Genomic DNA, 25,153 nt, shown 5'->3' with positions numbered 1-25,153 from the left:
CAGCTGCTGACAAATGTGTCCACGGTTAATGACAGTTTGGGAGCTGACAAGTTAGCCTGGTTAAAGTGGTAGACGGAGAAGTTGTCTAAATGAATGAATGACCTCTATCTGCAGTGGTGGCGATAACCAGACCCAGCAGAATAACTCCTTATTTCTGACAACCTAAAACAGGCCTCAGTCGACAGTACGATATTAAACCACCTATAAAACCATTCTACATTTTCTAGGTTTACATATAATCATCATACGCCCAACTTTTAGATGTCCCAAAATTTATTTTAAGACCGTGCGCATCTCTGGTAACCTCTCTTTACCCCTTAACCCTTTAATCTCAACCCTGGATGGCTATGTAAATATAAAGTGGAAACAAAGATATAAAAGTTGTTTATCATTGGCAAACTCTGGGGCACACTTATTAAGCCTGGTGACGTGATAAAGTAGTGGGTGATAACGCACCAGCCAATCTGCTCCTAAATGTTATTTTTTTAAACCAAGCCTGTAACTTGACAGTTAAGAGGTGATTGGCTGCGCTACTTTATCACTTCACCTGGCTTAATAAATCTATCCCTCTGTTGACAACACTAGTAAAGGGTTTCACTGTACTATATATATATATATTTTTTTTTTTCCGCTTGCTGTTCTGACAGGTATCACTGTACTTTCACTTCATCGTCATTGGTACAGTGCTGCTATATTTTGTCCTATTCTGCAACTCTGCTTTCCAGAGGACATTTATTCATAAGCATCATTCTCTGTTCTAGTTTAGCTTACAGTGTTAATTCCCCATCGTACAAACATATATTAGGGTCAATTTTTCATTTAAACTGAGCCCCTGGTAGAATGCTGTTAAGCAGCATTGCTAACCACTATGCCGTAGTGCATGTGGATTTTATAACTATAACATAACTATGCTGCATAGTTCCTTTGGAAAGTGCAATGGAATATGCTGCGCTATATAAGAAACTGTTAATAAATAAATAGTGGGGAGTTAATAAGCAGAAAAAAAGACTGCTCAGAAAGTTAGAAATGAACAAAAATGCAATTACAGCCACTGCAGTATCAAGTATGATCAACAGATGGCGATGCAGAGCCAAAACAACCTTTCAATGTGTAGTTAGTTGACCTTTGAAGACATCTTAATTTAGATTAGAAATAATAATACACACTGCAGACTTTTTTTTTACGATATATAATTGTATTACATGTATACTTTGCATTGTGAAAAATGAAAGTGTTATAAAGGTTCCCTTAGTGTATGCTTGTCCTATGCCGCAGTCCTGAAATCACTCTAGCAGCCCCTTAAAATGGAGACAGGCCAAGCTTGTGATAATATTATTTCAGATAGTGAAATTAGCATGCAGTCAAGTATGTAAGAGAAATTCCCCTCTTGTGACATCAATGATAACATTAAGCAGAAATCCATAACTATTCCTTTGCTTAATGAGAACTAGTCACATGGGCTGATAAACAAGAGCAAATTAAGACCACAGAGACCTCAGTGTCTGCTACTTGTCACCTACAAGTCATCTCTGGAGTTGTAAGGGGCCGGGTTTAATTGTCCGGAGACCCCAAATGTCAGTGTTACAATGTTCTTAGGGCCTAGTGCATTCTCCTTGGGGCCACAACCCAGAGGTTAAGCCCTGTGATGATAAATGATCACCAACTACCATATCTATGATGACTTCCAAGTATTGTGTAGACTTGCAGCACCCATATACATACATAACAGAAGAATATAATTGGTCCATAAATATTATGTGCGGGTGCATTTCTTTGTTTTTCATGGGGCATATTCAGTTTAGATTTTAATTAGTGCGCTATCTAGGTGTGCTGGAAATAGCGGTCTGTAATTATGAGACATCAATCTATTAAGTTACCAGGAACCTGAAATCACTATGGGATTTATTTTGTTGGGGGGGGATTTTCTGAAGGCCCTTGTTCCTACTGAACTAATAGCCTGCAGCAGCTATTGGTTCTAAACACAATAGATTGGAATATCCGTTATTCTGAAAACCAACACATTCCAAAATCTGAATATTTCAGGCGCTGACATGTCACATGACACAGGCGTCATGTGATCGGTCAGACAGCATTTTAAAAGACATCTCACATATTAACTTGCTTGCTGAGCCCACCAATCTCTCTCCAGGCTGTGCAGTCTCGTGGCACTCCCCATTAAGTTTGATCCCTACAGTTCCCAGGTGAGCGCTTCAGAACTCTCCTCCACTCCATCATAGTCCCCAGCAGTGCTGAAGATGATAGATCCAGCTTCTGCAAGCCTTCCTCATCATCTCTGCAGTCGGCATCTTTCTCTTGTAAGCATCTTAAAGGGATTGTTATGAAAAGATTCCAAAATACGATAAAATACGTATTTCCTCTTTTTTTTTGGTTGCAACTGAATTCCTATATTTCAAAGTCAAGACCGGTGTTTTTTTTTTTTTTCAAATATATCAGTAACTGGTCCTGATGCGATGTACTCCGTGTGCACTAATGGGTTCTGCAAAAGTAAGTGCTCCGTTTCTGTTTTAGGAAAGGATATTGCCATTGTTTGAAGTTTGTATCAAAAGCCAGTATTAAGATTTATAAATTGGAGATCTCATAGATCCAGAGTGTAGTCATACATTATAAAGAGAATAATCTACCCAGGTACAGCAGTTTTATCCTTTTATTTTCTCTAATAATATGAGATTAACATTAGAGAGGGAAAAAAGAAGCAGAACAGTAGGTGGTTTAACTTTTCCCCCCTCTGGCGACAAAGCTTCTACGCAAATTAATTCAGATTCTGTTCGTGGAGAGTCTGTTTGAAGCATAGACCTATTTCAATCAATAAAAGTAAAGCAAATTAACAATTCGCCAAGTCATTTCACATATCAATAGTTATGTTTTCATATTAATGCTTGGGAAATGTATTTTCCCTGCTGAAGTTACACTGACTCATAGTGCAATTCATCTACATAGAAACAGATTTCAGACACTGCTCTGGAATTAAATAAAGGTGCAGAGAGAACACAGGCTTTAGTTTTCCAGTAGAATTTATGAAAATCCAATGCAAGGCTTCAGCAAAGGTCATTCATCTATTACAGTAAGTAATCTGGACTTCTGCCAGTGGGTCTAGGAAAGACGGAGGAGGACAATTTTACATTCGCAAATTGTAGAATTCACAAGGGACCAGATTTCTTTCTCAATCAAAATCACAGTATTAGGAAAGGTTATTTTCAGGAAAATTTGTATTTTATGACAAGATCACATGTGTCCTTCAAAATTCTCATGCGCAATATTTATTTTAATCAGGAACAGTATTTTTGCTCCAGCTAAAGGAGAAATACACAGCGCATATATTTAGACTTCCTTCCAGTATTTCAGTGTGTGCTTACAAAAAATACTATGTGCCTAGTCTGCATAAATGAACCTTATCGTTCCTTTCCTCTGTAAGTACGATTGAGAGGTGCCATAATACTTACGGTGGTCAAAACTATTCTAAAAAAAAAACTATACCAAATATTGTATTAATGGGACAACTGTTTTTTTTTCTTCTTCAGAAGTAATCCCTGTACAGAACTTGCTTTCACAATAGCTGTTTTCTGTGTGGCATCTGTGCTATGGGGTGTTCCACAGAAAGTTAATCTGCTATCGGCATGACTATGGCCAAGGCAGAATTAAGGTTTGTGGAGGACCCAGAGCAAGAAACCTCTGCGTGTGTGTGTTTGTAGGGAACATGGAACCAGGCATCCTCACATAGCTAAATACTTCTCACCTCCAAGGTTAAGTACCACTAGAGGCCCCTTGACTGACCAAATAACTCCTCAACAGAAACTGAAACCAAAATTATGTGTTTCAAACTTTCTGGATATAAAGAGAGTTGTGAAGACAGATTGGAGGTAGGAGCAGGCAGGGACTAAAGGGGGTATTCAATCTCCTGTCACTATTCCCGACGGGGGATCTCGGCAGAACGGGCCCTACTTTACAAGCAGTCGGCTGGGAATTGTCAAGCTCCCGGCTGCAGCTCGACTATTTCCATCCGTTTCTTATGGCCACACCCCCTTTTTGGCGCTCGGCAGGTGGGACATTGAATCCCGCCTGCCGAGCTGACATCGAGCCGGCCGAGAGCAGAACCGGGTCACGTCATGACGCCAGATTGAATACCCCCCTAAACCAAAATTACACCCGCCATACTGCCCATACTATACAATATTGAAAACAGGATCCAAAGTCATCCACTAGTTTTTGCGTAATGCCAAAATGAACGGAATGACAAAATTCAGAAAAAAAAATACGTTTTCGTCTTCAAAGTTCACAAACTGTCCCTAGAAGAATATTTCTGCATCATAGACCTACTCATGAAATTATTCACATAAAAGAGTGTGCTACTGATTCTGATCCTTCAGGGAGAAATGATCACATAATGTATTGATTGTCTGCACCTTTGATTTCTCTGTGTAACTTGCTAAACAGGTTTCTGGAGTGCATTTCATCTCGTTTTTTTTTTTTTTTTTTAGTGCAAAACAATTGGGAAATGGATGGGCAGGGTTCTTTAGAAATAAGTCCTTTAATAAACATTTAATAGAAGTCATTTGGAGGTCAGTTTTCTGTATTTGATGCTTTCATGTAGTAACTGCTACCAAATGATTCACAGAGAAATTCTTTAACCCCGGCTATCAGATGAAACATTTCTTTTTTTTTTTCTTTCTATTTGACTTTTCAACACATTCTGGATCTCTGTTTACTGAAAGCAATTAGCCAGGACAACCCATAGCGTTACACTGTTCCTAAAGAGCCAGTGGTTACCTTCCTCTAGAAAGTATATATTTCCTACAAATGTACCGACAATGTTGGCATTCATGTATGTACAGTATATCAGTTTATTGTTGAGTGTAAGTCTTAAATACTATGTAAAAGAAAATGAAAATATCCACGCTATGTACTAATTGATACCCGCAGGGACAGTGATAGCGATTACCGCTGTCCTTAGGAGTTACTTCTCCGGCATTATGGATGAGTGCACATGGTATAATTTTCAGGAATCAGAAGTGGTGGGAATGTGATTAAAAGATCTCTCTCCTACTACACCTCCATTAAGGATACAGATGGACGACCGGCAGATGGAATGCTGGTGGTCAGAATACCAAAACTGGCATCCAAAAGGGGGGAGGGGTGTACTGAAAGGGTTTCAGAAGGCATACTTACCTTCCCCCCTGCTCCGCCCATAACCCCAACTCTCACTCCCTGCAACCTAACCCTCCTGCCTAACCCTCCTACCCTGATGCCTAAACCTAACCCCCCTGCCCTTCTCAATAACAAACTCTTATTCGCCTAAGCCCAACCCCTCCCCCTTCCCCCCTGGCTAGTGCCAAAACCTAGCAGACCCTGCATACATATCATCAGCTGTCAGCCTTTCAGCACTGGTCTTCTGGCCACTAGTCAGGATTCCAGCGTTGGTATATTGACCAATGGAATCCTGACTGCTGGGAATGTAATCGCATGCCCTCTGTAGGCTTAAAGCAGTTTACACCATTTACGGTAGGGAACAGATCATTGTCCCCGTTAAAAATAATGGGGACTGAGGTCTGCAGATTTCATAGAAAGGTTTATAAAGAAATAAAAATAGTACATTAAAAAAAGGAAATAGATTACGGCAATTAAAATATTTGATTAGATTACTCTACATGCCACCAGCTGTGTGATCACACAAGCTAGATCTGAGCAAGGAACAAAACAATTCTACCAAGAGCGCTTCTCAAGGATCACAGTGTCATTTCAGTAGCAGAATACTTTTCTGAACAATGTAACGTGTTCTAAAATTCAGTACGGCTCGCACCCATTTGCCTACTGCACTGGCAGGACAATTCCTATTGTATCACTATGCTTTGAAAAGCATTATAGAATGTGTTGGCACCACATTAAAGAGACATTACAGTGAAGATATATAATTTATAAGGTTCCACAGCTCCTCTAGAACAAGTGTCTGAGATATGTTACTCAAGTGGGTATGGGTCATTAGGTCGACAGTCAAAAGTTTGACACATGAAAACAGGCAACATGCATTAGGTTGACATGGTCAAAAGGTTGACTTGATTTTCATGTTTTTTTGTTGTCTATGTCAGCATAGGTTGACACAGTATTAGTGTACCGCATCCGCTCGCCATGCTTTGGGCACGGTGCCTTGCTGCTCTCAGCACACTGTTATATACTCCTTCGATGCCTACTTAGGATGGTAAAGTATGAATAAGTCAGTTTAAAAAGAAATATTCATGAAAAACTCATGTCGACCTTTTCAACCTTTAGGCTGTTGACCAATCATGGTCGACCTTTTGACTCTCGACCCAGAGTCGGCCCTAGCCAATATGAAGCCCTAGGCAAGATTTTGGCTTGTGCCCCCTAGCACTGACACTAGTTCCGCCTCTGACCCTGCACCCCTTTACCAGCACCATCATCACTCATCACAGCAGTCATCATTTTGGTGCTCCTACCCTCTGTATTTTAAATAGAAACAGTGCGCACATTTGGCACGCATCCCAAAAAGGGGTGTGTCCACACAATAGTACCCCCAATATATGCCACATATTAGTGCAACTTTATTCACATTATATCATGCGATAGTGTCCCTTATTCACGTTACATCCCTTAGTAGTACCATTTAACCTTATATACTTTACTTCTCACAGTAGTGCCCATTATTCACATTACATCACAGTGAATTCTATATGTTCATTCTATATGTTAAACCATACAGTAGAACACCTTATACACATAATGCTACACATTAGTAATGCCTTTATACACATAATACCACACAGTGATACCCCTTACACATGACTTACAGTACATTAATAATGTCCTTATAAACATAATGCGCATTACACATTATGCCAACCTTTATTAATGCCCTTATACACATAATGACACCCGTAATGTCCCTTACACATGTCGCACATTATTAATGCATTTATACATGGCACACACATGACCCTTACACATATGCCGAACACTATTGCACAACCAATCCACTTGCACACAGCACTCACAGAGCCACTAACACTGTGACCTCTGCCTCTGCTTGGATACAGATGTGTCCTCATACATCTTGTTCAATACGCCATGCAGCTCCCGGCCAGCTCTACTAACATCGGGCACCTTTTTTGCTGAAAATTCATCTTATTTGCAATATTATGTGACCAGGACACACAAGCAGCTTCCGATAATTAAAATGATATGTGGCATGCCTATATTGTGTGTGCGAATGTGGCTGTATCTGCATACAAAATGCTATATTACAGTGATTTCCATGAATATACTATTTTGTATGCAGATACAGCCTCACACACAGAGTATAGGCATGCTACATATCATTTTAATCAGCAGAAGCTGCTGGTGCCCCTAGGCATTCCAAGTGCCCTAGGCTTTTGCCTAGTTTGCCTATGCGTAAGGCTGGCTTTGTCTCGACCTAATGACTGCATGCCATTAAAATGGTCTTACATGACCATAATAACATGCAAGAGCAGTTTTATTTTTCTACAGTAATACAATTACATTTGTTTTTGGCTAAACAAACATGGCATCTTCCACTCATAAATAAATTAAATAGAATAATTTGCACTCCATTATACAATAATACTTAATTTTTCGCTCACCAAAATGTTTAACCACGCTGTACAAACAGATTTCTTTGGGAAATTGTGAAAAACCCCAAACAAACAAACACACCCATCTGCACAGAATTCTATGTTGTGCGCGTGTGTGTGCGTGTGTGGGGTGGGTCAGAGTTCCAGGGTAGTCCTTTTAACTTGCATAGCGGTATGTAATAAGCATAATACTGGACAGGGCAAGAATAACCTGTATCAGATCATTAATTATACATAAGCGGATCATATACACATCTGTATGAAATGAACAAGCTGCATCCAACTTATTAAATGAGAAAACTATACAATCCATTCTAGAGATGATCTTGTGCCTTGAATGAAAGTCAAGATTGTATTGCAAATTAACCGCATTGGTTTGTCATCTGAGTTTTTCTCTTGCTCACATATTTTCAATAATCCCTTTGTTGCAGCATCTGTTACTATAATTGTAAACATGTTTGTGCAGTGGTAAGCAGGAGAATTCAGTTACTCAACATTAATAGCAAAGCCCCGAGGATACAAAATTAGAATAAAAATAAACCTTGTGTCAAAACTAAAGAATCTGGAGTGAAATAATTTCACCATAGATTTTATATCCACACTTCAGGAAGAGTGATAAAGTGCACCCTTTGCTGCAGGAAGCTGCAATTTTGTAGGTTGCTGTTATTCAAGAGAACAGAGTTTGCCCACTCAGGAAGTAGTGACATATCTGATATACTAAGGGGCAGATTAATTTAGCGGTGAGGTTGCACCAATAGTGAGCACGGTATTTAGGAAGGAGAACCCTGCTTGCTTTTGCCCCACAAAAATAATACATTTAAAAAAGAATCTAGTCTCTATCCTCAGGACCCCCAACAGTTCATGTTTTTCTAGTGTCCTCACAGAATCACAAGTGAAATAGTTTTAAAATGTATCAGTGAATAAAAAATATCAGCTGAGTGACTTGCACAATGTACATGTTTAGAGGGCTCCCCTGCCACTGGACAGGGTCTTGGCTTCTGAAAATTGAAGGTGCTAGGCACAGTGCATTTAGCAAAATAGCAGTGACTATCAGGGCTGCCAAGAGAAATCCTGGGCCCCGGTACAAAAATTTCCCGGGGCCCCCACGGAGGGCGCTCCATGCACAATCTGCCGGCACTGGCTCCCCCATGCCACCGTCGGTCTGCGGCGGGAGCTTACTGAGTTTCAGTTATTGCATTGCCACTGTCGCTAAATTTCTTTAAAATGTAGGATACAGAATGAAAGAGCCAGAAATAGGGACAGTGCACTTAAAAAATTTCACTGTAATGCCTATTACACATGTCAGACACCCATTACAGAATATACCACATGCCATAATGGCCATTACTCGTTATGCCACACACTGTAATGCCCAGTACACATTATGCCACACACTGAAATAACTGTCACATATTTTACCACACGCCATAATTCCCATTACATGTTATTCCACACGCTGTAATGCCCATTACTTATTATGATACACATTGTAATGCCTATTACATATAATACCACACGCCATAATTACATATTATGCCACATACAATAAGTTCCGCTTAACTACATGCTCATTGCTATGGGTTTCATGCTTGATGCTAGGGGTTATCATGCTCTGCCAGGAGTTATCATGCTCATTGCCATGGGTTTACATGCTCTGTCAGGAGTTACATGCTCTGCCAGGAGTTAACATGCTCATTGCCATGAGGTTAACATGCTAGTTGCCATGGAGTTACATACTCTGTTCATAGGCGAATCTAGAAATCGAAATGTAATCTTTCCCAGTGCCCAGCAATGGCTTTTATTAAACAAAGGCTGTAATCTTTCTCGGTGCCCTGCCCAGTGCCCAGCAATGGCTTTTTTTTTTTTTTAAATGCTGTAATCTTTCTCAGTGCCCTGCCCAGTGCCCTACAGGGCCTGTAGGGCACTGGGCAGGGCACTGGGAAAGATTACAGCCTTTTTTTTTTTTTTATAAAAGCCATTGCTGGGCACGGCCCCTGCCCAGTGCCAGGCCAGCTCAGCAATGGCTTTTATTTAAAAAAACGCTGTAATCTTTCCCAGTGCCCTGCCCATTGGCCAGCAATGGCTTTTAAAAAAAAAAAAACTGTAATCTTTCCCAGTGCCCTGCCCAGTGCCCTACAGGGAAGATTACAGCATTTAAAAAAAAAAAAAAAAGCCATTGCTGGGCACTGGGCAGGGCACCTAGAAAGATTACAGCCTTTTTTTAATAAAAGCCATTGCTGGGCACTGGGAAAGATTACATTTCGATTTCTAGATTGGGCTGGCACTGGGCAGGGTGCTGGTCAAGAATATAAAGCAATTGGAAAGCCAGGCACTGTCTGCAACAGTGAGTCTGTTTCTCACTGCTGCACTTACCAGCACTGTGTGTCACCAGAGGCAGGAGCTGAGCCGGGGAGCAGTATTATTGTTGTGCGCTGGGCTGCTGCGCCACACAAACACACGTGTGTGCGCTAGCCCAGCCGCAGCAGACGCAGGAGGAGGGAGCCGGACGGAGGAGGAGGAGGAAGCCGGGGCGGGAGACGGCACCGCCCGACATCAGCGAGAGTGTCACTGCAGAGCTCCGCAGCGGCGGACTGAATGCTGCTGCCGCCGCTGCAGCTCCCGAAGTCAGACGAACGTGAGTAAGGACCCTGCCACCAGGTCCTTCATACCCAGCACCTGGCCGCTCCCGCCGCCGCCGATACACAGCTGCTCACAGACCCGGCGCCTTGCACACCTGCCGACCAATTAAACAAAAAAAAAAAAGTGTGTGTGTGTCTGGACCCGGGCCCCCCTGACAGGCCCGGGCCCCGGTAAAATGTACCCGCCCCCCTCCCCTCTCGGCGGCCCTGGTGACTATACTGCACATACGCAAAAGCCTACCTTCTTTATGGGCTGCATCGACTGCAGCCCAAAGAAGCCAGATAGGGCAGCATGGTGAGGCAGGGAGTAGCTTCCTACTGGATGCCAGCTCTCTGCTTATCGCAGCCAGGAATGGCAGTCCCTGAGGGAGGAAACCTCTCCGAATGGGACTGCCTTTACTGCAGGTGACTGGCAAGAGGGACTTCCAATAGGAAGTCACTGCCAGTCACAGCAAAGCGCAAAGTCTCACAGATTTTATCTGAGCAGGGTGGCAGATTTTACAGGCAGGGGTGGGGGTCCTATATTCCTGCAGCCTATAGAAAAAATCTGAGGACAGAGTTTGATTCTGTAGTTTAGGGTAAAACAAGACAAACAAGTGTCTGTTTTGCTTTTTATATACCATTGCAGGTAGAACACATGTAGCACATGAGTTTATCATACTCCAATATGCACTGTTAAGACTGTAGCCAAACATTTAGCCACGTCACTGGGTACACAAATACCATATATACAGTACTATAGCTAGAACAGTCTTCTCTGTCAGGATGTCAGGAGCCAAATACATAGAGAATCCTTAGTATATTTACAATCATGAATATACATTATACATACAAACATTTTCATCATAAATGTATCAGTATGATAAACCTTATGCTCAGTATACAGAGAGTGTATAAGGTAAATAGTTTTCCAAATGGTCTACGAAGTAGCATGTACCATCGACAGCATGAAGATCGAATAGCCATGGCCTACACTTTCTGCAGATGGCAACTGACAGGGCGTGATCTGCTACCACTTCCCTAGTACCCGGGCTGTCCCGTTCTGTTGGTGACCTTGTGTATAATTCCACACATTTTACATTTATCAGAACAGAAAGCTATTATTCCCATAAAATAGAAGAAATAAAGAATCATCTCCCATGCTTCAGCAGTAACTAGTAGACGCTGGCATAACACACTAGCATAATTTCTACAGAACAGTAAGGCTTAATTTCGACCCAAAATGAGATCAAACACTCAGACAAAATGCTCTATTACTGCTTTGTCCTATGTCAAAAGATTAACGTCTAGGAAATCTGAGCTTTCTCTGTGGTTTCTCCACTTACCGGAGCTCACTGCAGTCACTTAAGCTGCTTGAGCCATATCATATGCAACTTATCTCAATATGGTATTATTTTACCTTATCTTGTCAATGGGATCCAGTGCCACCAGAGAGGCTTCCCTGGATCCCCCACTGGGTCATTATATGTCAGAAATGACGTCAACTATACATTCACAATAGCCCCAAACTCCGGTTGGCGACGAAAGGATCTCTAATATCAATGCAGCACAGATGGTGTAATGGTTAGCGTTACTTCTTCACGGCACTGAGGTCATAATTTTGATTTCCATCATGGCCCTAACTGTGTGGAGTTTGTATATTCTCCCTGTGCTTGTGTGGGTTTCCTCCGGGTACTCCAGTTTACTCCCACAATCTAAAAATATACTGATAGGTTAATTGGCGCCCAACAAAATTAACCCTAGAATGAATGTGTGTGTGTGTACATGTGGTAGGGCAGGGCTGGGCAACACCGGCCCTCCAGATGTTGATGAACTACACATCTCAGCATGCCTTGCATCAGTTTCAGCATGGCCACATAGCAAAACTAATGCAAAGCATCCTGGGATGTGTAGTTTACTAACATCTGGAGGGCCGGTGTTGCCCAGCCCTGTGGTAGGGTATATAGATTGTAAGCTTCATTGCTGTGGAATGCGTGTGTTATATACTGTAAGTAACTGGTAATAATAACTGGTAATATAATTCAGGAGTCCTGGCATGTTATTGTCAGTGATAATAGGTATTGCTGCAATAGATATCTCATTCACGCTATTTCTTTTTGAATAATTAATATAGTTCAAGGTTGCATATCTGATGGAGTCACTTGTGAGATCTGTTTTGCCCATAAACCTCTCCGGCTGGCAAGTGGAATGCTCCAATTGAAATCATATATTTGCTCATGAACGCTTGGATGAATAATAAAGTAAGTGAGAAAAAATGTAGTGTGTCATGGCATAAGATTGTTATGTCTACATATTACAAGCTCCTGAAACCTGTGTTTCAACATTGGCGGGAACAGTCATTTGCTAGAAGATCTACAAGTAAAACAAATTGAGCACTTGCTAAATAGTCTACAGGCTCTATTAAGCTTTCCAAGGGTTCCGGGACATGAATGTAATCAAGGTTCCATGACGTGCATTTACAAAAAGCTTATACAAGGCATGTATTGCAGAGACAAGCTGCTCCAGAATGTGTGGAAACTATCGTGCTGCAGATTCTGCCTGGGTGATGTATTTTACAGTAGATCCTATTTTGCTAATGCTAATTTATAAAGTTACAATTATGACCTTGTTTTTGCTGCAATTCAAAATGTTTTGCAGTGTGATGGTTTAGTGTTGGAGAGCGTATTCAAAACTTCTATTACTCCTCAAAAATATAGAAAACCGTTTAATTCTGGGAGGCAATGGAGTCATCCACCACCGGGCTCCTGCTCCCAAGGGGGCACCTCTCCTCACCTGCGAGTTTGAATCAGTTATTTGAAAAGCCATCTATCGTTTCTTTGGCTTACAGGACAATAGATGCAGGATAATAGAAGCCACACTCTCTTTATTGTAAACATTATTTCCTGTATTAGAACCCATGAACCTAGAAGCAGATACCTTACTGATTGTGCTATTTGTTCCGGCATAGGGAGCATAGCTCTGCCTAATAGTAATGGTTTTAATTTGAACTAACAATTATGAATATTCAAAATCAGCAGCCTAATGGTATGTACAAACGGTGTGATTTTGGTTACAATTTTAACCATATAGTCAAAATAGGACTACACAATATTTATCTTGCCTCCAGGCCAATTAAGTTGAACTCAGGCCACTGATAGAAGACGGTGTAGGTGGCATCTTAATAATGGTCTTATTTATAATCACTTTATGACAAGCGTTAACTTTACTTTTTAATAGCTCAATGAAGTTAAAAGTGATCAGTAATATATTAAAATGTGTTGTTTTTGTTCTGGGGGGGGGGGGGTTAAAAAAAGTTAAATTCCCTTCTTTAAACTGGAAATAGTTGCATGACTTATGCAGTGAAGTTATTTTAGAGCGCAGCTAAAAATGACTAATACCATATGGTATATATTAGGTAATGGTTCTGTATAGGGCAACACTGTAATCGGCATCTAAATGAAAAATAAAAAATTCAGTCAACACTTAGGTTATGAAGCTGAGTGTAGAAGTTTAAATACAGTAATATATTTAAAACAAATATCTCATAATAATAATATTGTCATTTAAATAGTTTTAGTGCATGTTGAAGTTGCTGGGCTAATTTTTTGTAACTGACCCAGGGCTACAAAGATGGGGCAATAAGCATAGGTGGAAAGAGCTGGATCTGGGAAGGGGGGGGGGGGGGTTATATTTGGTTCTTTATACACGTGATACATCAGAAGGTGGCACAGTGGTAAGAATCACACTATATGGGTCATGGAGTTAAGTCTGCTCCTTTGTCTATACCTGGACCTGGTAAATTAAAACTGCTTACCAGTTAGAGTATAGCTATCATTTTTATTAAGAATGAACTGAGTAGATAAACGATAGCTAGAATCTTATTGGTCGCTACTGGAAGCACCTCCTTTTTTTTTTTTAAAGGAGTTTCACATCTTTCCCTAGTGTTTGTCTGCTACATTTTCATCTCCTATACCAAGCCATCACATTGCCCATGATGCTATGCAGACCTGGCATAAAGTCAACAATTATGGACTAATTTCGTGTGCAATAAGGCGATATGATGTAAAATGGTAATTCATTATATTTTTTTACTTTGTATAGTGATATTCCTAATGTATGCAATAAAAAAACTTTTAAGCGTGTACTGATTTGGGGCTGAATTATTTGCATTTATTGCTTTATACAGATATAAGGCTGGCTGGGATGGGTACAGGCCAGATGTGGCCTTAAGCTTTTTGGTGACTGTCCACTTCCCTGAATAAGCCACAGACTGCTGGATGTTGTCATTTTAGAAGGCTGCATTCCTCCCATGGACATGTAGTTAAAACAGAAATACTGTCGTACACGGCAATACTTAGACATTATTACATTATGGAGTTACCAGATGAACATGAAGTCATTGTTTATATGAAAATGCTAAACAGCCAGATACTATAAAAGCCTCTCTTTTGTGTAAAAACAAACTCAGAACTGAAGATTGTTTAAAGATATGATCTTACATCTTGTCTCATCCTGATGCGGACAGACATGTTTAGAATAAAGCCTGAGACATGGTAAAGTCCTTTGTGCAACAATGCTGCAAATAGCACAATTTACCATAGTTGTATATATATATATATACACCATTTCCTGTTCTACTGTAACTCTCTTCAAGTTCACATCTGATTTGCAATTTAGTGTTTAGAGCATAAGCAAGGGCTACCTTCTCTACATGGCCTCTATATCATAAGGGAAGGAAAGCCGCCGCCCTGCCAAGCACCCCTACCCCCCTGCCCTGCCGCCTATGCAACCCCCCCCCCCCCAATCCCCCACAGCCTTACCTATCGCGCTGGTCCCGGCGGCTCCGTTCTTCTGCTGAGGACCACCACAAAATGGCCGCCCCCATACAGCAGACAGTTTCAGAGAACTGTGTGCTATATGGGGGCGGCCATTTTGTGGTGGTCCTCAGCAGAAGAACGGAGCCGCCGGGACCAGCGCGATAGGTAAGTCTGCGGGGGATTGGGGGGGGTTTAAGTATAGCACCGCAGCCCCCGGCGCCCCCACATGCACAGCGCCCCCCACCCCCCCGTGGTGGCGGGGGCTGCGGTGCTATAGTTACGCCGCTGTGTGTACAGTATAGAGCCACACTCAACACACGTCTCTTTTATTCTGAATATTCTCATATTCTAATATACTTCCTGATCCAGACTTTGCACTTATCAAATGTGCCCCCAAGCAAGGCAAATTGGATACAAGGGGGCCCTCTGCACAAACCTTTAAGTGAATTCCTTAAAATAGATTACATTTGGAAAATGGGGACTGATGTTTTTTGTACTACGCATTTGCACTTTTGCGCATGTGCATACGCAGGTTGTGTGCACTCACAGCGAACAGACTGGGGGCGGAGAGGGGCGTGGGGTGGCGGCCTGGACCATTAGCATATGGGAATGCCCAGCATTTCATGAACGTTCCCATGAGAACGCTGGGCATTCTCATGCTAATGAGGCCTTGGCGCGGGGCGGGCAGCGGACATCACCGGATGTCAGCTGTCCACCCATTTCCTTCCCATCGTGCACGTATACGTAAGTGACTTGAGAGTCTTTCGGCAACCATCGAAAGATGTGGGAGCTTCCCCCTGCCCTTGTAACATCCACTCGCAAGCCCCTTCGAGCGCGTCACCCTTGCGAATGGTTGGCGCCAGGCGGGGTTTGGTGGACTCACAAGGCTGCAAATGTTCAGGCTTGCAAATCAACCAGAATAACCCCCAATGTACAGTGTTACATGATGCGGCACAACTGAGTGAATATACTCCAATGTCAACAATGCACACTTTATTCTTCTTCCCCTCTCTCGTCACCATGAAAGTAATTAGAAAGAACATCTGTTCTAGATTTTTGAAACAGACTTGTTTTAATTCTGTATTTAACAAGTCTCTTCAATCTACATAAACAGATTCTGTTAGGTTACCACTTCGAAATATTTAAAATGGCTTCAAATAAATAATAATAATCATAATCAATATACAACCGTCTAAAAAGTACAGTTTGTTCCATAAAAAAAAAAAAATATTATCATAACTATTGAGCCAGTCCTCACTGACCTGGGTAGTGCACTTATTAGCCAACTGTGTATACATTATTTTGTCCCTATTTTCCCTTATCAGATATATTATAAAATAACTAGCCAGTGTGATTTTTTTTTTCTCTCCATTCACCCTCTGCTCCTTTTAAAAATGGTTCTGGCATCTGTGACAGTATCTTTGCTGTGTTTTGTGCCTCATAATTGGTAGTTAGTTCAAGGCTGACAAAGTTTTGGTATTTAAATATTTTCATGCAGGATAAAAATAAAAAAAAAAGACAATTGCTATGTTATATGAGGAAAAATACCAAACTGCAGTTTCTCTCTCTGTCTCTCAGTATGTAATAGTAACTAATACTTTAAAATGACCTTTACAGAAGATTTCCTAATAACCAGATGGTTTAAGCATGTGTGACTGCTTTATCACTGAAAGGTCAGACACTTAAGTACTTGGGTTACATTAAAGCACTTTTTTTTATATTACTCACCCAATTGATGCATGCAGTTTAAATTGAAAAGGAATCACATTATAGAAGCCTTAATAAAAGACATATTTAGATACTGAAGTGATTAGCTGATGGCATAAATGGTGGCATCGCTTAACACAGCTGAAGGGAAATTACATTTTTGCTTGATATTGCCTTAAATTACTTTTTGTTCTTCAGTATTGAAACCACAAATATTATTACCTGACATTCACAATTATTGGTGCTACACAGACAGCAGCCAATGGATTTCAGGGGAGGGGGGACGGACTTGAGAGAAGCCAATATGTCCACGGGATCGGAGTATGAATAGTACTGAATAAGCAAAAATAGCATAAGACTCTGCAGTATCATCTTATAGGCACTTGAATTCAATGACTTCCCCCTAAAAAAATGGTAACGTAGTCTGCCCCCCTGAATCCTGCACCCCACTTAACAAGATGGCCTAATTTACATAATTGACCCCCCCCCCCTCGCGGCAAATCCATAGAATTGCAAATCATATTCCCACGTCCCTCCATCCCAGTACCCTTGACTTTTCCCTCAGACATCCTAAAGGGGTCAATAAAAAAATATACAAAAATCCATTAAGGCAAAATTGGTACCCCTCCCTCTAGCAAATCCTGCAGAAGATTTTCGTTAAATCATGCAACTTTCAGAAATCTGCTTGCCTCAAATAATCATTCCTGATTGGCTCTGAATGATTACACAGATTTACAATGAGATTACATAAACCCACATGACAACCCCAACCAACGAGCTTACATTTCTGTTTACAGTAAAATATGAGGACGTTTTTGCACAATCTTCATCTGGAAAATGATCTGTGCAATCAGGCTTTATTCACGATTTTCATTTATTGTTTCATTCACATAAATAAATAGTGGTGATGCTGACTAAATCCTTAAACTGTTCGTAACTACATATTCGATAAAGTCATAAAATCAATGTCATTTAATAAATAATCCCTCATTTCTATGTAAATAAATTACAGTATACTGGCTTTAAATTAGCAGATTTTCCATCAGGCTAGACCTATTTAGAAGGTAGTCAATAAAATGCCCTGTCTAATCCACATAAAGCCACGTCAATTACACAATAAATATTCAGGCACTAATAATGTAGTTAAAAAACAAACTACAAAAAAAAAAAAACCACGAAAAAGAAAATTACACGATGCAAAAAATAAAATAAAAATTATTAAAGACTGGATCGGTAAAAATTTGAGATGAGTGGGTTCGGTTTTACTCAGATTTACTCAGTTCTTATCGCCAAATTGTCGCAGTTTCAGATTTTCCAATTTGCTGTCATGTGTTTTAGCCACTAAGATCAAAATTTGAGATCCGAGTTAAACCTAATCCTCTCGTCTCTAGTAAAAATAACGCTACTGAACTTATCACAGGTTCATGTCTGACAGGTATGAAATATAAATCTGTAATATACCAAATATAAAGTAAAAGGCACACTTAAATGTCATTATCTTAGTAGAACTTAAGGTATATAAAATACCACAATGATGTGTATTTTGTTTTGTCCCGAAAACTAACGGAACTGGACATTTGGCTTGTGGATTCTTTACTATGCACCATGTTTCTCCAGTGGCTGTAAACATTATTTGTCAACATTTTTCCAAATGTTGACCAGGAACTTATGAATTTGAATATCCGTATATTCTGAGGAAAAGGTCATTAAAATTTTGACTGTTAGCAGCCCACAAGGACATGTTTTCAGAAATATTGATTTGTTTCTGTGTAGGGAAAATACTGGATGCATTATTTTTACACTGAAATTTAGATTTCAGTTTCAACACACCCCACCCAAATTTAACTCTCTGTGTACATGTTAAATCTGCCCCACCTGCAGTGCACATGGCTTTGCCCATTTTCCAACAAAATATGTACTGCGATCAGATCTGAATAAGGGCCTTAGTTCTGTCGAGCGTACACAGTAGCCATGCCCTCTGATGAAGTCTCCTGATGAAACGCATTCGAGGTGTGGCCTGTGACACAGCCTTCCTTCTGCACTCCAGGACCTGTGGTAGGACTAACTGATCCGGTGTTGCTGTATATTGCCTTGGTGTCTATCGGGTACACCCACAGAGTTTGTCTCTTTGTTACGAGCAACTATTGATTGTATTGTTGATAATCACCTGTTCTTATCCAAATAAAATATCTGTTTAATGCACAATGAAGCACCCCTCTCTCTCTATCTATCTAACTACACACATATACAGACAGGGCCTTATTCTGATTGACTCGCAAGGCTGCAAATTCACAGCCTTGCAAGTCCATCAGACGCCGCCTTTCGCCCGCAGTGCTGGCCACCCCCCTCGCATGCAGTACCCCTCCGCATGGCTATGAATGGATGATTTACATAATCATCCATTCGCAGACGGGGAAGTCATTCGATGGTCGCCGACCGTCAAATGATTTCTCCCATGCACGCAGTTCAGAGTGACCTATATAGTCACTCTAAACTGCGGGTGCCCTGTGAAAGGACAGGGCGGGCGGCTGACATCCGGTGATGTCAGCTGCCCGCCCCCTGTCTGTCAAGGCCTCATTAGCCTGGGAACGTCCAGCATTCTCATGGGAACACCCATGGAACGCTGGGCGTTCCCATATGCTAGTGGGGCTGTCCGGCGCCTCCGCCCTCCTCAGCGTGTAGGGTGCGTGCACCCGGCGAACCGAAAGTTTGCACATGCGCAGAAACACGCATGCACAGACACAAAACATCGAATTATACAGAATAAGGTCCACAGTGTACAGGAGTGGTGGCATTTCTCTACACTGCATATTCTGAACACTGCATTGGGTTTATTGGATGGCACCTGGGCCATTACTTCATCATGGTGGGATTAGGTGGCAGTATTTCACTGGCACACAATCCCACCATTCATATACACACACACACACACACACACACACACACACACACACACACACACACACACACACACACACACACACACACATACATGCACACAGATTCTTAGGTGATTTAATATCTTAAAAATGATGACATGGATGGCGGAATGCAGATTGCCTCACCTACTTGAAGCATGGCAATAGATGGACATAGTGCTCCAACAGTCCCGTTCTTCTAAATCAGAGAACAACACATCCCAGCATGCCCTGCTACAGTTTTGCTATTTGGCCATGCTAAAACTGTTTCAGGGCATGCTGGGATGTGCAGTTGAACAGAAGCTGGGAGGGGGGGGGGGGGGGGGGCAAAAGGTTCCCCATCCCTGTTCTAAATCCTATTTTCTACAGTACATACAAAAGAGGCAGCAACAACCACAAATACACTTCTGTTCCTTTTTTTCTGTCTTTTTGGAACTTTTCCGTATGTACCAGCTGTTTTCATTCAAGGAGAAATGGATATCTGTTTAAATTCTAATTTTAAGGGTTTATAGGTCACATGAATATAATTCTTTAGGATGTTGTCAGTCATTAATCTATATTTAATGATCTGTTCAAAGCCATTATATTTTCATTAAGCAATTGTCGATTGAATACATTGTTAGTTATAAGATCCAGACTGTTTATATCATGGCACCACAGTCTCCCAATCCCACAATCCTTTCTACATGACCATGGGAAAATAAGGAAAGGACAAAGTACTTATATATTTCCAGTACTAATAATTAAAAAGTGGCTAATTTTATTACATAAAGCTGTACGAAAGCTTTAATCACTTACTTATTAAAGAAAATAGTTGTATTATTAATACACAGAGCCGCCTTACCCAAATCTGCATTACCACTACAGTAAATTATAAAATTTGGCTTTTTTAACCAAATATGAGAATTTAGCAACATTACCCAGAGCTGCATTTACAGAAATGAAAGATGTTTAAAATACAGAGAAAATAATCTTTCAAAGCTTTGTTTAAAAAAAATAAAAGCCTGGAGGTCTATCAATATGTGTCTACAGAATACAAATTAGTTACATGTTCAAAGGGACTTGACATTTGCAATAAATTTTAGAGCTTCATTTATACAGTGAAACCGGATTCCATCAGTTCTAGAGGTACCTGCATCGCATTATTTTTTCCCGCTACATCCTGAAATATTACCCGTTTGGGTCTGTATGTAATTAAATGTAATAGTCATTGTGCATTAAAATGTACATTCAAAGAACTCATAAGAACAACTGCCAAGTGTCTTGCATTACAAAAAATAAGACAAAACAAATATGCTGCCCCACTACCCCCAAAAGACATTTGTAAGTTTATGTGTAGGGTAGGGTTACCACCTTTTTGTTGAGAGATTCCCGGACAGTGGCCCGCCCCTTGACACACCCACTGCCCCGCCCATGTCCCGCCCCCAGCTCCGCCCTTTGACCCGCCTTATGTTGATTTTTTTTAACATTTGCTTCAATTTCATTCTTGATTTTGCATACCATAATGCCAGTTACATGTTACGACATACACCGCAATGCCCATTACACGATATGCCAGGATTGAAAAAGTTTTTTGGGAAGGAGGAACAATACAGACAGTGCGCGCCGAAGGCGCGCGTCCAAAATTTTCAACATAATGCCGATTACACGTCACACACCCATTACATAGTGTACAAAATGCCATAGTATACCACCTGCCATAATGCCTATTACACGTTATGCCACACAGCGTGATGCCCATTACACATTATGCTTATTACTTGTTATGCCAGGACTCAATTTTATTCTAAAATAGGGACAACACGGACACCGTAATGCTGATTACACATCACACACCCATTACATAGTATACCACATTCCATAATGCCCATTTCACATTATTCCAAAATCTTCACTGACACACTGGTGACTACACTATTATTTGCTTTCAAAAGCTTGCTTGAAAAATAGTGATCGTCATCATCATACAACAACAACATACTATTGCTGGGGTAGCCAACCCTAGTCCTCGAGAGCTACCAACAGTGCATGTTTTGCAGGTCTCCTCACAGAATCACAAGTGTGCTAATTAGCTCCATCTGTGTATCTTTTAAAATGTGTCAGTGATTAATGAGTGCAGCTGTGCAGCAGCTAGGTTGTCTGGAAAATGTGAACTGTTGGTAGCTCTCGAGGGCTAGGGTTGGCTACCACTGTACTATTGTATTGGGCCAGGCCCTTTTTCTCTCATTTATTGACTGCCTATGTCCAGGGCTGCTCTTTGCTTCATGTAGAGAGTCACAATGTTTGACTTGGCAAAAACCATCTGGGGCAATTCCAGCTTTTAGCTGAGTTAGATCTGGCTGCTGCTTCTATTTATACCGTGGGGGTTTCCTCTGGTCTGAGTCTGTTCATGGGGAATTCTCACTGCACTTCACTATAGAGCTGCACCAATAACATAATAAACCCATTTTTCTTCTGTATGCTATTCATGTGCAGCAAATTTCCATTGGGCACCATTCAAAGCATGAGGTATCTTTTAAGATGCTTGTTTTATTAACTAAACCTTTTTTTAGGAAAAACGTAGCCCAATGCAAAATTAAATAGCAAAGTTGAAGAAAGGTGCAAATACAAGTTAAAACAAACGACTTGCCTGATTATAGTAACCGACCGTTGCTTTGTGGTATTATGCTTCATCTGACCGCGCCATCCCCCCCACAGCATTACTGGGAGTGTGGGAGGGGACGCGGTCACGCAGCAGCCACCTCTCCGCCATTGGTTGGTGCGGCCACCGCGTGACCGCGTCCCCTCCTACAATCCCAGTACTGCTGTGCGTGCGGGGATGGCGCGGCTCGGGACCCTTCCGATGTCTGCCACTCACACACTCTCTGATGGCTGCCCGCACCGCAGTAATGTAATCTGCGGTGCCGGCGCAGCGGCCGGGGGGGGGGTTGGAGATCAATTCCCGGACTATGTATAGTCCGGGACAGCCACCCTTCCGGACTCCGGACGCCGGTGTCAATTACCGGACTGTCCGGAGTAATCCCGGACGGGTGGTAACCCTAGTGTAGGGATATATATATATGGTACACACATACACACACACATATATATATATATATACTAAATATTACACCATATATAAAGCAATGTAATCTAGAAATCTAGAGTATAAACTATTTAAAAACATTTCAGAACAGTATGCAGTATATAACATTACAACTGGTAGAACATGGACATATGTTTATTGTAGAAATAAGCAAGGCATCTGCACTGAAAGTAAACCAAACACTAAAGGGTAATTATTATTATTTATCTGGCATGCTCTGGAATATATTAGCTAGAATCCATACCTCCCAACTTCTATGTAGACGGAGGAGGGACACTGAGAAGCGCTGAAAATTTCAGGGGCGTGACCTAATGAAAGGGCACGGCCTATACTCACGGCTCTCCCGCGAGGCCCACCCCCATTTTGACGCTATGGGGGCATGACCCAGAGGCTCTGGGTCATGCCCCCTGGCTGTGGGAATAGACGCTGCAAGCATGCGCACAGCGTTTATTCACCGCTGCTCAGCAGCCAACAGGGGGACTCCCAACAGCACCCACTGCCACGGGAGACTGCCGGCTGCAGGAGGGATGCGAAAACCGGGACGTTCCCGTGGTAATCGAGACTGTTGGGAGGTATGAGAATATGGTTAATATGGGCAACATCTCCACTTCTGTAAACCCGCACTTTAGTAAATCTACAGTACGCCTAGTACTCCAATGGGATTTGATACGAAATCCCAGCGGTCGGAATCCCGACCACCGAAATCCAGACAAGGGGGACGTGGATCGCTCCCCCTTGCGGGCTCGCTGCGTTCACCACGCAGCGGGCCCGGTGCCTCGATACGCTCGGAACACTAATTTATTCTCCCTCTATGGGTGTCGTGGACACCCATAGAAGGAGAAAGTGTCGGGATTTCGGCGGCCGGGATTCGGACCGCCGGGATTATAACTGCATCCCCTTACACCTGCGATCACGATTAATTGCTTCTCAGATCCAGTGATTTTTTTCCCCAGATAAATTGTTTCTTCAATCTATTTGACTTGCCCACACACTACAGATTTGTTTCAGTGATCGGCAGATTTTTCCTGTTAGAATGCCCACACACACAAAAATGAAACTCCAATAAAACCAGATTCTTAAACACAAAATCTAGGTCGGCCCTTCAAGTTGATGCCTTCAGCTAAAAGTCCAACATATATACTTTCTACAATCATTTCACACATTGGGGAAGATGTATTAAGCTTGGTAAAGTGATAAAGTGATGATAAAGTGATGATAAAGTGATGATAAAGTGGATGGTGATAATGCACCAGCCAATCAACTCCTATGTGTAATTTTTCAAGCACAGCTGATTGGCTGCTGCATTATCCCCTTCCTCTTTATCTCTTTACTTGGCTTAATACATCTGCTCCACTGCCCTCAAACCAATGGCCTACCTAATCCATTGTGAAATCCAATATTTTGCTTGATATTTATACATTCAGATTTGTACCCCTTTACTCTTTCTACTACTACTACTGCTGCTATTAGTAGCACATCAGCCAACATATTTCTGTATGCAAATGTCACCGCACTTACCTTTCATAGTGCCTACGTGTACATGTAGCAGCGCTAGTGCTTCCTGGATTTCCTCCTAATTCATCATAAATATGTTTCCATTGCCTCCGGGCAGTTATCTGTAGAAAATCAAATGGCACATTTATATTAATATTCATGTTTCCCGGAATAATATTTTCCACAATATGCTCAGAATACTCTACATTTTACATTAAGCAACAATAACATAAAATTAACCATTCTCATAAAGCAATAACACTAAGAACCACATAATGTGTTACTTTTGGAGGAAAGGTTATTAGGCTGTCCTACTTTCTGGAAGTCACAGAGGGGGTTTATTACATTTAAATACAGATTTAGTCTCGGTTTCAAGACAAGGATCCTGAATTACACATCTTTCAGATCTGCAACAGGATAAATAAATGTAGCATTTCAGCTGCAGTTGGGAAATGTCAAAGTTAATATCAATATTTTACCCATTCCTGCCCGCCACTTGTACATCTGTTTCACAGCAAGCTGATTTTTTTTTGCTGCTTGGTGGCAAAGATCCACGTACTCTACGCCACCAACCAACTGTGTCACTGTGGTGTAATTTTTTTAATTATTTTTTGTGTCGGTATACTACAGTCCCCATGTAGTATTCCCTCTCCAACGCCTTCCCACAACAAACAAAGGAAAGCCCCTAGGTCTAAGGAGACCTGGAACTTGCTCCTAGGTTTCTGTAACACTCATTGGTCATAATCATGCACAGAACATGGCCGCATCTCTAATCTTTATCACAGACCCGCGACTACAAGAACGGGATAAAATACTTTTAGTCATGGGTCCATTCACAGATTATTACTGTAAGACTCTATTCCAGTGGTTCCCAAACTAAGTTCTCAAGCAGCAC

General features: G+C 41.5%; 1 protein-coding gene across 3 annotated transcripts in view; it reads right to left on the bottom strand.

Annotated features, from left to right (window-relative positions):
- The window catches only part of ARID5B (AT-rich interaction domain 5B), a 223,409-nt gene that overhangs the window by 16,799 nt on the left and 181,457 nt on the right, over positions 1–25,153 (bottom strand). For all 3 annotated transcript variants that reach the window (XM_083149145.1, XM_083149144.1, XM_083149146.1), the window contains one exon: positions 24,283–24,380. In XM_083149145.1, coding sequence (XP_083005271.1) covers positions 24,283–24,380 — 98 coding nt within the window. The remainder of the gene's footprint in view (positions 1–24,282; positions 24,381–25,153) is intronic.

The sequence above is a fragment of the Crinia signifera genome, chromosome 6 (assembly GCF_055691185.1).
Source record: "Crinia signifera chromosome 6, ASM5569118v1, whole genome shotgun sequence".
NCBI lineage: Eukaryota > Metazoa > Chordata > Amphibia > Anura > Myobatrachidae > Crinia > Crinia signifera.
Note: the sequence above shows the minus strand (reverse complement) of the source record. Positions and strands in the feature narration are given on the sequence as shown.